Source organism: Pediculus humanus, genomic scaffold, assembly GCF_000006295.1.
Source record: "Pediculus humanus corporis 1103172107708 genomic scaffold, whole genome shotgun sequence".
NCBI classification, from domain to species: Eukaryota; Metazoa; Arthropoda; class Insecta; order Psocodea; family Pediculidae; genus Pediculus; species Pediculus humanus.
The window spans coordinates 134,916-146,587 of NW_002987312.1; the positions used below are offsets into that span (position 1 = coordinate 134,916).

Below are 11,672 nucleotides of genomic sequence, written 5' to 3' on the forward strand. Positions count from 1 at the left end.
TATTTAACAAGAGTCAAACTTTGCTATTACTAATTTTATCATTTTTTTAAAAAATTTTCAAAATGAATCAGTCTTTAAAAATACAAATGGATGTTAAAAATAACATGCAAGATTTACAAAATTTTGCTTTAGATTTAAATAACTGGGAAAAAGAAATGAAAAAAAAAGAAATGGAATTAAATAATGAGAAACCGGTTGCTACAGTACGTTTATATATATATATTTTTAAGTTCTCAAATTAATGTTTAAATTTTTTTTTTAAAATTATTAATCATTATGAATTTTATTGAAAGTATCTGTTACACTAATCAGAAATGTCTCATTTGATGATTACAATTATCTTTTATTTTTATTTATTTGTTTCTTTTTATCAAAGTGTTTGTCTTGTCATTTTTACATAGTTGAATAATTTCAAAACACTAAAAACAAAACAAATATAATTTTGCACCGTTATACTAAATTTAAATTACTGTTTTTTTTTTTCTTTAATGTACTTGTAGCATATACCTGATAAATTTTCTTAATTTTTCAGAATTATCCTCCTCCTCCTCGAAATAAAATAAAAAGAAATAAACCAAACATAGAAAAAAACAGCTCAAGTAAAACGAAAAAAATTTCAGGTTATGATTATTCAGCTTGGGATAAATATGATGTGGATAAAGCTTGTGCTGAATTAGATTCCGAAGAAAATGATAATAAAAATGAAGAAAAAAATGTTGATATTGTCAAGTCAGAGAAAAAAGATGGTGATAATGAAAATGAGAATGATAGCGAAGATGAAGATGATAATAAAAATTCTCTTATAGACCAAGCTTATTATGAGAAAGAAATGGTAAGTGATGTCGCTGAATTTACACTCTAAATTTCAAGGTTTAAATCACAATATTTTTGAAACATTAATTATGTTTAATTTCAGGGAAATCAATTTGTTAAAAAGGAGCAATGGGATGATGCAGTTCAATGTTACACTAAAGCTATTAATTTAGATTCGAAAAATGCAATTTATTATGCAAACAGATCACTTTGTTTTTTAAAATTAAAAAAGTATGTAATTTTGCATTAAACAATGAGTTATAAACTTTTTTTATTTGGCTTCTTTAATTACAATATCGACAAACCGATATAACATAAAAAATTGGGGTAAACAAAATAAAATTTTGAATTTTTCATCATTTTCAGTTTCAAATGTGCAGAAGTTGATGCGACGACTGCTCTGCAACTAGACAACAAATATGTCAAAGCATTTCAAAGAAGAGGCTATGCTAGATTAGCATTAGGACAACTTCAAGAAGCAAAAGTTGATTTTGAAGAAGTTTTAAAAATTGAACCGAAAAATTCTTTGATGAGTTTAGAAATAAGCAAAATAAATAGTAAATTAAACAAAGAAATGAAATTAGCTCAATCGGAAAAAGACAAAACTTCTTTTAATCCCAAAAATATATTTAAAAATGAAAAAGAAAAAACAATTACTGTTTCAAAAAAAACCAAAGAATCTGAAAAAGTATTAAGTTCAGATAATGTATCTAAAAAAAATTTTAATAAAAATTCTGAAAAGGTAATTAAAAAAGAATCTACTTTAGACATTTCTAAAGTACATCAAAATAGAGGTGATGGCGACAAAGCTTCATCGCCTACCAAGAAAACTGACACAGAAGGATCTGAAATCTTTGGTAAACTACCAGATAATTGTCATTTAATTTATCCTATACAAATTCCACCTCATAAAAGATCAAAGGTATTTTTTAATAAAGTGTTATTAGTTGTTTTTTTTTAATTTGAATTTAATATAAATTAAAAATTTTTTTTCGTTTTTATAGAAACCCCTTAGAAGAATCAATATTGTCGAAGTCAGCGAAGAAAAATATGGTAGAGCAATGTATGATTTTTTACAAAAAAATTCAGAAACATTAAATTTGAAATCTGAATCAGTTTCGAATATTCAAAAGGAAAATGTTACTTGTCAGAAAATAATACAAGTTCCTGTGACGAATGAAAATTACACATTAGACATTCCGAAAACTTCAGTTCAATTTCAAAATTGTTGGAAGGTGATAAGAAAAAACCAAAAGAGGCTTACGAGTATTTAATGGTGTGCATTTAAATACAATTTTTTTTTTTTGACAAATTATTATTACTACACAATTTTAATCACTTTTTAATTATTTACAAATTTTAGAAAATTTCCGGAAAACTCCCACAAATATTTAACAATTCTTTAGAAAGCGATTTATTCAGTGAAATAATAACATTTTTAGCATCCGATTGCAAAGAAAAAAATTTGGATGTCGTATATTCCATACTCTTAGATCTAACCAATGTGAAAAGATTCAGTTCGATGATTTTATTCATGTCAAAAGAAGATAAAGATTGTAAGTGTTTAAATAATATTTTTCTTTTAATTACCATTGTTTGATTATTAATTTTTTTTTTTTTTTTTTTTAGCTCTCAAAAAGTGTTTATCCGATATAAGTGAAATTAAAACCAAAGAAGAAATTTGTAATATTCAAAAACTTTACGAATTGAAATAGACACTCCGACATTTTATGCATTTAAATAAAAATTAATTTAGGCATTCGATAAGCATCAAACTTGTTAATTATAATAATAATAATTAACTGAAAAGATTTGATTGTTTATGATTTTTATAATTGTTTAAAAAAAAAATTTTTATAACTTTACAATGTCTGTAAAGGTTCATTTATGTAAATAAAATTTTTTTTAAATAGGAAATTAAAATGAAAGAATAACATTTTTTTTTAATTTCAAATTGAAGACTCTTCTTCAAAATTTATTTATTTAGTTTTTTTGCGTTATAATTATTATTAATACCCTTTTTTGTTGTTGTTGTTGTTGTTGTCCTTGAATTTTACAATAAATCTAAAAAAAAAAAAAAATTGGCATAGTAATTGGCAAACAGCTATTTTTGTAAACATGTTTTGATCATTGATGACATCATATGGTCTGATGTTACTGCGTCAGTGTTATTAAGGTCTTATGGATAAATAAATAAAATTTTTTTTTTTACGCGGTATTAAATTCAAATTGTTTATTTATACAGTTAGTGGAAATTAAAACGCATTTTAAATAAAACGTTTAAATAAAGCGATTGATTTTTTTAATAAAAAAAAACTTTTATTATATTTACGGGTTAATTAAACAAAAAAAAAAAAAAAAAATTAATTTAATAATAATAATTACGTGAATAATGATAATGTTGTGAAAATAATAAAAAATCATATAAAATTATTGTGAGTATCCGAAATTATTTATTTATTTTTATTAATAATTTCGATATATTTTTTAATAATTATTGTACGTTATTTTTTTTTATATCAAGAACAATTTTTTTTAAAAAATAGTTTTTGAAATTTATCTGATTTAAATTTATCATCTTATAAATCTTTTAATGATAGCGTCAGTGGTTGTTTATTATTATTATTATTATGTATAAGCATCTTCTGCTAGTGATTTTTAATTACATTATGCGCAACAAAAAGAAAAAAAATATGTTTTTTATGTCAAATGACAAATTTTGACAAATTTTTTTTATTAATTTCGAATGTATATATTTATTTATTTAGTTACAATAAATATTATTATTTATTAAGTTTTTTTTTTAATGAAATTTTTTATAAATATATATGTACATATATATATATATATATTTATATGTTTATTTAAAATGATTTGGGATAATTCAATTAAAATTTTAATTACATTTACATAAAATATTTTTCTGTTAAATTTTTTGTTATTTTTTTTTTTTTTTTACTTTTATTATTATTATTAATTTTAAAATATTTAAATGAAGTTTTTTTTTTTTTAATTATGATGATAAAAAAATGAAAAATTTTCTTTTAAATTAATATATATATATATAATATTAATGAAAATAAATTATTACCAAATTTTAGTATACATATAACATTCACATCAAATGAAGGTATTGTATATTTTTTTTTTTTTTTTTAAATTTTTTAATTTGAATTCTTTAATTGACCCATTTTCGATTGAAAAAATAAATATTCCATTAAGTTTCCATGGCACTAGGTCATTGCTAAGTGATAATATCATTTTATTTGAAAACAATGCAATAATATGGAATATTGAATTTTGAAAACAGTGCTTGATTATATTTTTATCATTTTATATATATATATATTTAAAAGTTGTATATAAAAGTTTTAATTAAAATGTTTTATTTTTATTTCAGTGGATTTGGAAAAACGATTACAATTGAACATCGGATAAATCGCAAACATGAGCGTAAATCATTGGAAAATGATCAATTACATTAGAGATCATTTGGCAAAATCTGTGGCAGACAAAAGTACAGCTTTAATAAATTTCAATAAAGAATGGGTTGGAGTTATTAAAAAAATTCCAGAATTGACTGAAAGCATCACTGCTGATTTTACTGATAAAAAACAAATTTTAAGTTCTAATATACAAAAATCTATTGCTAGTTCTGAAATGCCGAAAACGATAAATGATCTTAAATTAAAGTTAGTACAAAAAAAAAATGCTCAGACGGAGGAAAAAGTAAGTTGGAAAAACAGGAAAACTACAGTCTCTGATTTAAGTATTAATGCCAGAACTAATTGTATTTTAAGTTCAATAGAAAAGGCTGAATCTGATGATTATAGAACTGAAAGGTTAGAAATTTTAATTGAACACTTTTATCAGTATCCCGAGGGGATTGGTAAAGCGGTAAAAATGGGAGCAATATCGAAACTTTTAAGGATCAAAAATAATACAAAAAATTTAGAAATAAAAAAAGTTATAAATGAAGCTTTAGCAATTTTGGGATATATAAATCCCCTTCCAAGTCAGGGTATTAGGATATTGGCCATAGATGGAGGTGGCATAAGAGGTTTATTAGTTATGGAAATGTTGGCAAAATTTGAAGAATTAACTGGGAAAAAAATCAATGAACTTTTCGATTACATTTGTGGTGTTAGCACGGGATCAGTAATTGCATGTACAGTTGGTGCTAGTGGAAAATCAATAGATGAAATTTCAGCTTTATATAGAGAATTAGGGAATAAAATTTTTAGTCAAAATGTTTTTTTCGGTGCCAGAAGTTTAATTTGGAATCATGGTTATTATGATACTGCTTTGTGGGAAAAAATATTAAAAGAACATGTCGGTGAAACACCATTAATTAAAACATCAAGAAATCATCCTTATCCTAAGGTTGTAATTGACAATTTTAAAATTATTATTAATTTTTATCTTATTTTATTTTATTGAAATTTTATTGTTAATTTTAATTTATAGATTGGTGTGATATCTACTGTTACAAATCATGACCAAATAGTACCATATATATTTAGAAATTATGAATTACCTTATAGAGTTAAATCGAAATATCTTGGAAGTTATAAACATCAATTATGGGAAGCCACTAGAGCATCTGCAGCAGCTCCAACTTATTTTGAAGAATTTAGTTTAGGAGATTTTTTACATCAGGTAATGAAAATGTTTTGTATCTTTTTTATAACTTTTTTAGCAATAGAACAAAAACTTAGTAAAAACAAAATTTTAATACAATTTTAAAATTTACATATCGTTGAACTTTTCTTTTTCAGGATGGAGGTGTTTTGGTCAATAATCCTACAGCATTAGCTGTTCATGAAGCGAAACAATTATGGCCTAATAATGAAATACAATGTGTTGTTTCATTTGGTACAGGCAGATTAGATCCTCTCAGTATTGAATCTGTTAAAACGAAAAAATCTGCCGCCAAACAAACATCGTGGAAAGAAAAATTTTATAATATTTTAGTTAGTGCCACCGATACAGAGGGTAAGCATTTGTATTTTACTCATAAATATCCAAGATGAACATTGAAGATGTGTGTGATTTATTAAAAAAAAAATTTTTTTTATTAATTCTTAGCTGTACACATGATCCTTAATGATTTATTACCACCGTCAGTGTATTTTCGTTTTAATCCATTTGTAACGCAATTACTTTCAATGGATGAATGTCAACCTGAAAAGTTAGATTTACTAAAACAGGATGCTTTGATGTACATTAGAAGAAACGAAGAAAAATTTAGAGAAGCTGCCAATGCTCTTGTTAAAGAAAAGACGATTTATCAAAAAGCTAACGATTGGATAAATGAAAAGTGTGTTGAGTACAGTAATAGATATAATTAAATATTGATTATTGTGTGTTGTTACCATCCAAAAAAATGACATTTTTTAAAATTTAAAAAAATCTGTAAAAATGCATTATCTAGTAGAATTAACATTTACACAATAATAAATTCAGTATATTTCAATTCTATTGTCTCAAACTATAATTAATAATTTTATAGAGTATATTGAATTTAATCAATAATTTATCTGCTTGAATTTATAAAAATGGGTTAGGAATATTTTCTTTTATTCGGCAAAAGGAAATAAAAAGGTATTTAAAAAGTTGACAAACAAGTTTATTTCTCTTCTTGTTCTTTTAATATCCATTTGAGATATTGAAAATGAATGTCTAGTCAAAACTTGTAATAATTGTGATAATCAAAAAATGTAAATTAAAAAAGAAAGAAATATTTAAAAAATGGTAGGTTTTACAATATATATATTAAAAGATATCTTTTAATGTGTTGATGTCTGATACAAAAGATGTTAATTGAAATTGTTTAAACATAATAATTTACAATAATTTTTATTGAGAAAATAATTGAAGCAAAAAAATTATTTGCCATGTTGTTGTTGAATGTAAAATCTTATTAATAATTAGTTACCAAAGCTTATTTTATAGTAATATTTAAATTAATATTTACATATAGTTTTAATAATTTTATTTGTGATTAATAAGTTTATATCTTGCTAACATTAATTTTTATTTTTTTACATAAATCAGAAAAATTTTAATTTTTTTTTTTTTTTACCAGAATCTTGCAAACTATAAGAATTTGTAATAATTTTTTATTTTATACAATACATATATACAATACTTCTTTTTTTTTTGTAAAATTGTTTATTAAATTTAATATAATCTGTTATGCATAGGTCAGGAAGAAATAATACTGGATCTAACGGCTGCCGAGATAATTGGATTCGGATCAGGTTCTTCATTAATTATGTCAACCTTAATCCACTTTTTAGACATGCTTGATTTTTTAAGAGCATTTATAACAGCTTGAACATACAATCCATCTTCAAAAGAAGCTGCATCTGCAACAGGACCTTTAACCCAACCTGTTTTATCTTCGACTGGTAAAAAAGCTTCTTTTAACGCTCCAATCATTTTGTAAAGGCCTTTGAGGTATGGAATGGGAAGTGAAGAATCAGTAGGAAAATTAAAAACTTCCGTGTCTGAATATAAAATTTCATCTTTTTCACAAAATCTGATCAAGTCACAACCTTTGGCTAACAAATGACCTTTAGTTCCACATACTAATATTTCTTGAGAAAATGATCCATTCAAATGATTGTTTAAATTTGCAGTTACAGTGCAACCCCCCTCTAATTCCATTTGAAATGTACAAAAATCTGGAGATGATATATGTCTAATTCCATTAATTTGCTGAGTTGTTTGAATGAAAGTCTTAATTATAGCATGAACTTTTTGAGCTTTTTTATTAGTCAAATGTTTTATTAAGTCTATTACATGACTACCGACAAGAGCTAAAGTTCCTCCTCCCATTGAAGCATCACACAACCAATCATACTGTTCATGAATTAAACTTCCCATTCTAACTTGAACATCGATAAGAGTCAAGTCTCCTATGGTGCCTTTTGATATTTCTTCTTTCATTCGAATAAAAGTAGGTAGAAACCTGAGACTGTGATTAACAATAGAAATAAGAGAAGGATAATACTGTGCAGCGTGAACCATTTTTAAAGCCTCATTTTGACACAACCCAGCTGGTTTATCACAGAGTACATGCTTGCCTATACCTAATGCCTTCACGGAAATCTGTGCGTGAAGGTTAGGTGAACACATAATAAAAATTAAATCAACATCTTTTCGGAGTAAAACGTCATCAATTTTTGTAGTGTAAAAGGGCACTCCCAGCTCTTGAGCTGTTTGAGAAGCCTCTGCTAAGGACCTTCCCCATAAAGCTTCAACTTTAAATCCTTTACTTTTTAATATTGGCACAATAATTTTAACAACACTTCCAGTTCCAAATACTCCAATGCCCGGCAGCATATTAAAAATACATTTAAAAAATAAAATAATGTAACTAAAAAAAAAAATTTTTTTAATTAAAAAACTAAAACCGGGCTGAAAACGTCCATTGGAAAGTAGTTTAAATTGTAAACACTAATCATTAACTTTAGCAAAAACAAAAAAAAAAATTCTTTTTGCTATCAGTATTTTCGTTTTAGCCGTCAAGTCTCAGTTAACAGTAAGTCAGTGAACTGTAAACGTCTTTCTTTGGTCGCAGTCTTAGTTATATTTAAATTTTAAATAATTATCATGAGTGAGGATTCAAAACATTCTTCGAGAAATAAAGAACTACAATTAAACACCGATGATCTGGAAAACAATTTATCATTAACAGAAGCTGATAGTCCCCAAAATGGCGCTAATTCTGCTTTTAAAATTTCATTAAAGTCTCCAAGTAATGGTGATGGTGATTCTGATATTCAGGTAAAATTATTTGTTAATGATTCTTCCAATACCAGGGAAAAATGTATTGGAGAAGCTGCGATGGCATCATTTTCTGGATTATCGAAAGAAGAACTACTTAAATATGCCAACGATCCTTTTTGGATTAAAATGCGATTACTGCTTTTTGTATTTTTTTGGATTGTCTGGATAGCAATGTTTATCGGTGCTGTTGCTATCATTGTACTGGCTCCTCCTTGCGAACTTCCAAAACCTCCGAAATGGTACGAGAAAGGCCCACTTTATGAACTTGATGCAGAAAAATTTGTGGCTGATGAAAAACCACAAAATATTTTACAATCACTGAAATCCAAATTAGATTATTTGTCTGATTTGAAAATATCTGGTTTAATTTTATCACCGATATTTCACTCTGAAGAAAAAGATGAAAGCGTTTTGGACTTTACATCATTAAATGAAAACATGGGTACATTTAATGATTTTGAAGAATTAATTAAAGAAGCAGAAGATAAGAAAATCAGTATTGTACTCACTTTTATACCGAATCATTCAAGCAACAAACACATTTGGTTCAATAATTCTATTGCTAAAAAAGCTCCTTATGATGATTATTATATTTGGGCACCTGCATCCGGAATTACTTCAAACGGTTCGAAAATTCCTCCCAACAACTGGTTAAGCGTAAATGGTAAATTCAAAAATTATTTTGTAATGTAGGAAACATAATTAAATTTTTCACAAAACTAAAAAATTTTTTGTTAAACTAAATTTAGGTGGATCTGCTTGGGAATGGGTAGAAGAGAGACAAGAGTTTTACCTTCATCAATTTGATATCGATCAACCTGATTTGAATTATCACAATCCTGACGTTATAAAAGAATTGGATAAAATCTTTACCTTTTGGTTGGAAAAAGGTGTAAAAGGTTTCAACTTAGATAAGGTTTGCATCTTTTTAAATTTCCTGTATTTTATTCTTATCAAAAAACACATGCTAACACTTTTTTTAATTTGTTTTTTTCTTTTTTTAGGTTCAGTACCTTTTAGAAGATAAAAAGTTGCAAAACGAAATCCCAAATGGAAAACCTGGAGTCGTTCATACCCAGTATGAATTTTATTCTCATTTTAAAACTCATAACATCCCAGAAGTTGGCAATATATTGGCAGAGTGGAGAAAAAAAATCAAAATGAAAACAGATGATGGAGTATTGATTATTACTGGTAAGTAAAAAATGATTCAATCAAATAATTGACTAAAAAAAATTAATTTTTTTAATTTAAATTTTCAGGTGATGTTCCCATACCGACAGACAGTAATTCTACAACTGTTTATGTTGACATTAGTAGAAGTGAAAAACTTTTAAAAAATTTAAAAAAAGATTTCACAGCAAATGATTTACATTCTCAACTTTCTACATTCGCTGAAAAACAATGGTCGGCTGTGCAGTTGGGAGATCGTTACATGAAAAGAGTTTCCGATTTGCTCGGTGAAAAAGTAATAGATGGACTAAATATGATCATACTTCTTTTACCTGGTAATTTAACTTTATAAAAATTATTTACTTTTGAACTTTAGAAATTTTAAATTGTTTCCATTTATTTTTAGCTACTCCAATTGTATATTTTGGAGAAGAGTTAGGTTTATCAGAGAGGACACCTTTCAGTTGGGGAGAAGGAGAATTTGGAGTTGCTGGTCAAAAATTAGCAAACGAGAGTCATTATAAAGTATTTAAGGCTTTGGTTAATGTCAGAGAGTCACAATCAGTATTATATGGAGCTACAAATTTAACTGTAAGTTTTTTTATTTTTAATTACAAAAAGAAAAGACGTAATTACAATTGGAATGATTTGGTTTTAGGTCGTGAATGATAGCGTCCTTGTCCTGACTCGTATCAAGCTGGGTAATCCCGGGTTCATGGTTGCTTTTAATCCATCACCAAATGACATAACCGTTGATTTATCACAAATGGATTTCATCCCCGGGGATTTGATGATTTTTGCCAAAAGTGTGAACAGCGGTTTACAAAATGCAACCGAACAAGATAAAATGAAAAGCCACGAAGTATTTTTATCGTCGAAAACTTCCATCGCATTTAAATTCGCTCCGAAAACAGAAGAATAATTAAAATTTATTATTTAGCTTATGACGTAATTGGTTTTTAATTTATTTAAAATGTGGTTGTCTATAATAATAATAATAATAATAATTGAAAAGTGATGTAAAGAAACAGTCAGTATTTATAAAATAGGTTACAATGTCGTCAAAATTTATTATTTAAATACAAAATCTGATTAAGAATCTCTTTTATTTTAACAGATGATTATTGATTCATAAAATTTTCTTAAACTATGTACCACAGTCAGGCTTAAATAACCTTCAATTAAAAAATTTTCTAATGTCATTCATAGTCTATTAATTATTAAAAAAAAAAAAATTTTCTGTTTTCAATTCGCTTATGACCTTGTAAAAATCATTTTTTTTAAACGTTTTAAAAAGTCAAGTATTATTGTGAATGTATTTAAATGTAACTTATCAGTATTTAAATGTGAATGATAATTTTACCCGTTTGAAAATTTCTTTTATTAATTATTATTATTAATAAAATCTTTTTTTTTTAAATTTAGCTTTGCTTTATTTGTACATTTAAAATATTGTATGGAAAAACATGTTTATTTCGTGTAGTAAAATATAATCTCAAATAAATAATTTATCGGGTAAAAATTATTTTATTAACTGTAATCTTATTTTTAAATTTATTTTCTGATTTATTAATCAAAGCTGTATTTGGTATTACCAAAAATTTAATTTATTTATTAAAATAAAAGGATGAGGGGAGGGGGCCGGGAGTTAGTGGCGTGCTCCTGTAATCCAGCTACTTGGAGGCCGGGCGCAGCGGATGACTCTGATCGTGTAATTCGGATCCTACTTGTTGCGCATTTTTAATAAACGGTCGACGGGACGCCTGACCAGCGTTTCCGCCGGCCAACAGGGTATTTAGGGACTTGTTCCCGATGCGCGGCGGTTGAGACCCGTTTTCCCCGATCGCAGACGAAGAGTCAGACCTGTACCTTACCAACTTTCCGGGAGA

At 26.3% G+C, this 11,672-nt stretch overlaps 4 protein-coding genes across 4 annotated transcripts in view; 3 read left to right on the top strand and 1 right to left on the bottom strand.

Annotated features, from left to right (window-relative positions):
- Phum_PHUM308560 (heat shock protein 70 HSP70 interacting protein, putative) overlaps positions 1 to 2,528 on the top strand; it is a gene marked incomplete at both ends in the record, with an annotated part of 5,232 nt that extends 2,704 nt beyond the window's left edge. The window contains 7 exons of the mRNA XM_002427250.1: positions 72 to 203; positions 533 to 832; positions 917 to 1,044; positions 1,180 to 1,735; positions 1,818 to 2,048; positions 2,177 to 2,369; positions 2,443 to 2,528. Of these exons, the coding sequence (XP_002427295.1) occupies positions 72 to 203; positions 533 to 832; positions 917 to 1,044; positions 1,180 to 1,735; positions 1,818 to 2,048; positions 2,177 to 2,369; positions 2,443 to 2,528 (1,626 nt within the window). The remainder of the gene's footprint in view (positions 1 to 71; positions 204 to 532; positions 833 to 916; positions 1,045 to 1,179; positions 1,736 to 1,817; positions 2,049 to 2,176; positions 2,370 to 2,442) is intronic.
- A 1,753-nt stretch (positions 2,529 to 4,281) lies between these two features.
- Positions 4,282 to 6,164, top strand: Phum_PHUM308670 (uncharacterized protein; the record flags this gene model as incomplete). Its single annotated transcript, XM_002427251.1, has 4 exons — positions 4,282 to 5,196; positions 5,281 to 5,472; positions 5,592 to 5,808; positions 5,902 to 6,164. The coding sequence occupies 4 exons, from the start codon at positions 4,282 to 4,284 to the stop codon at positions 6,162 to 6,164; spliced, it is 1,587 nt and encodes a 528-aa protein (XP_002427296.1).
- An 856-nt stretch (positions 6,165 to 7,020) lies between these two features.
- On the bottom strand, positions 7,021 to 7,956 carry Phum_PHUM308680 (oxidoreductase, putative; the record flags this gene model as incomplete). The annotated part of the gene is made up of 2 exons (XM_002427252.1): positions 7,021 to 7,795; positions 7,832 to 7,956. 2 exons carry the CDS (start codon positions 7,954 to 7,956, stop codon positions 7,021 to 7,023), a joined length of 900 nt encoding a protein of 299 aa, XP_002427297.1.
- Positions 7,957 to 8,433: 477 nt separating this feature from the next.
- On the top strand, positions 8,434 to 10,705 carry Phum_PHUM308690 (Neutral and basic amino acid transport protein rBAT, putative; the record flags this gene model as incomplete). The annotated part of the gene is made up of 6 exons (XM_002427253.1): positions 8,434 to 9,274; positions 9,360 to 9,526; positions 9,615 to 9,804; positions 9,873 to 10,118; positions 10,190 to 10,374; positions 10,442 to 10,705. 6 exons carry the CDS (start codon positions 8,434 to 8,436, stop codon positions 10,703 to 10,705), a joined length of 1,893 nt encoding a protein of 630 aa, XP_002427298.1.
- Between the last annotated feature and the right edge of the window lie 967 nt (positions 10,706 to 11,672).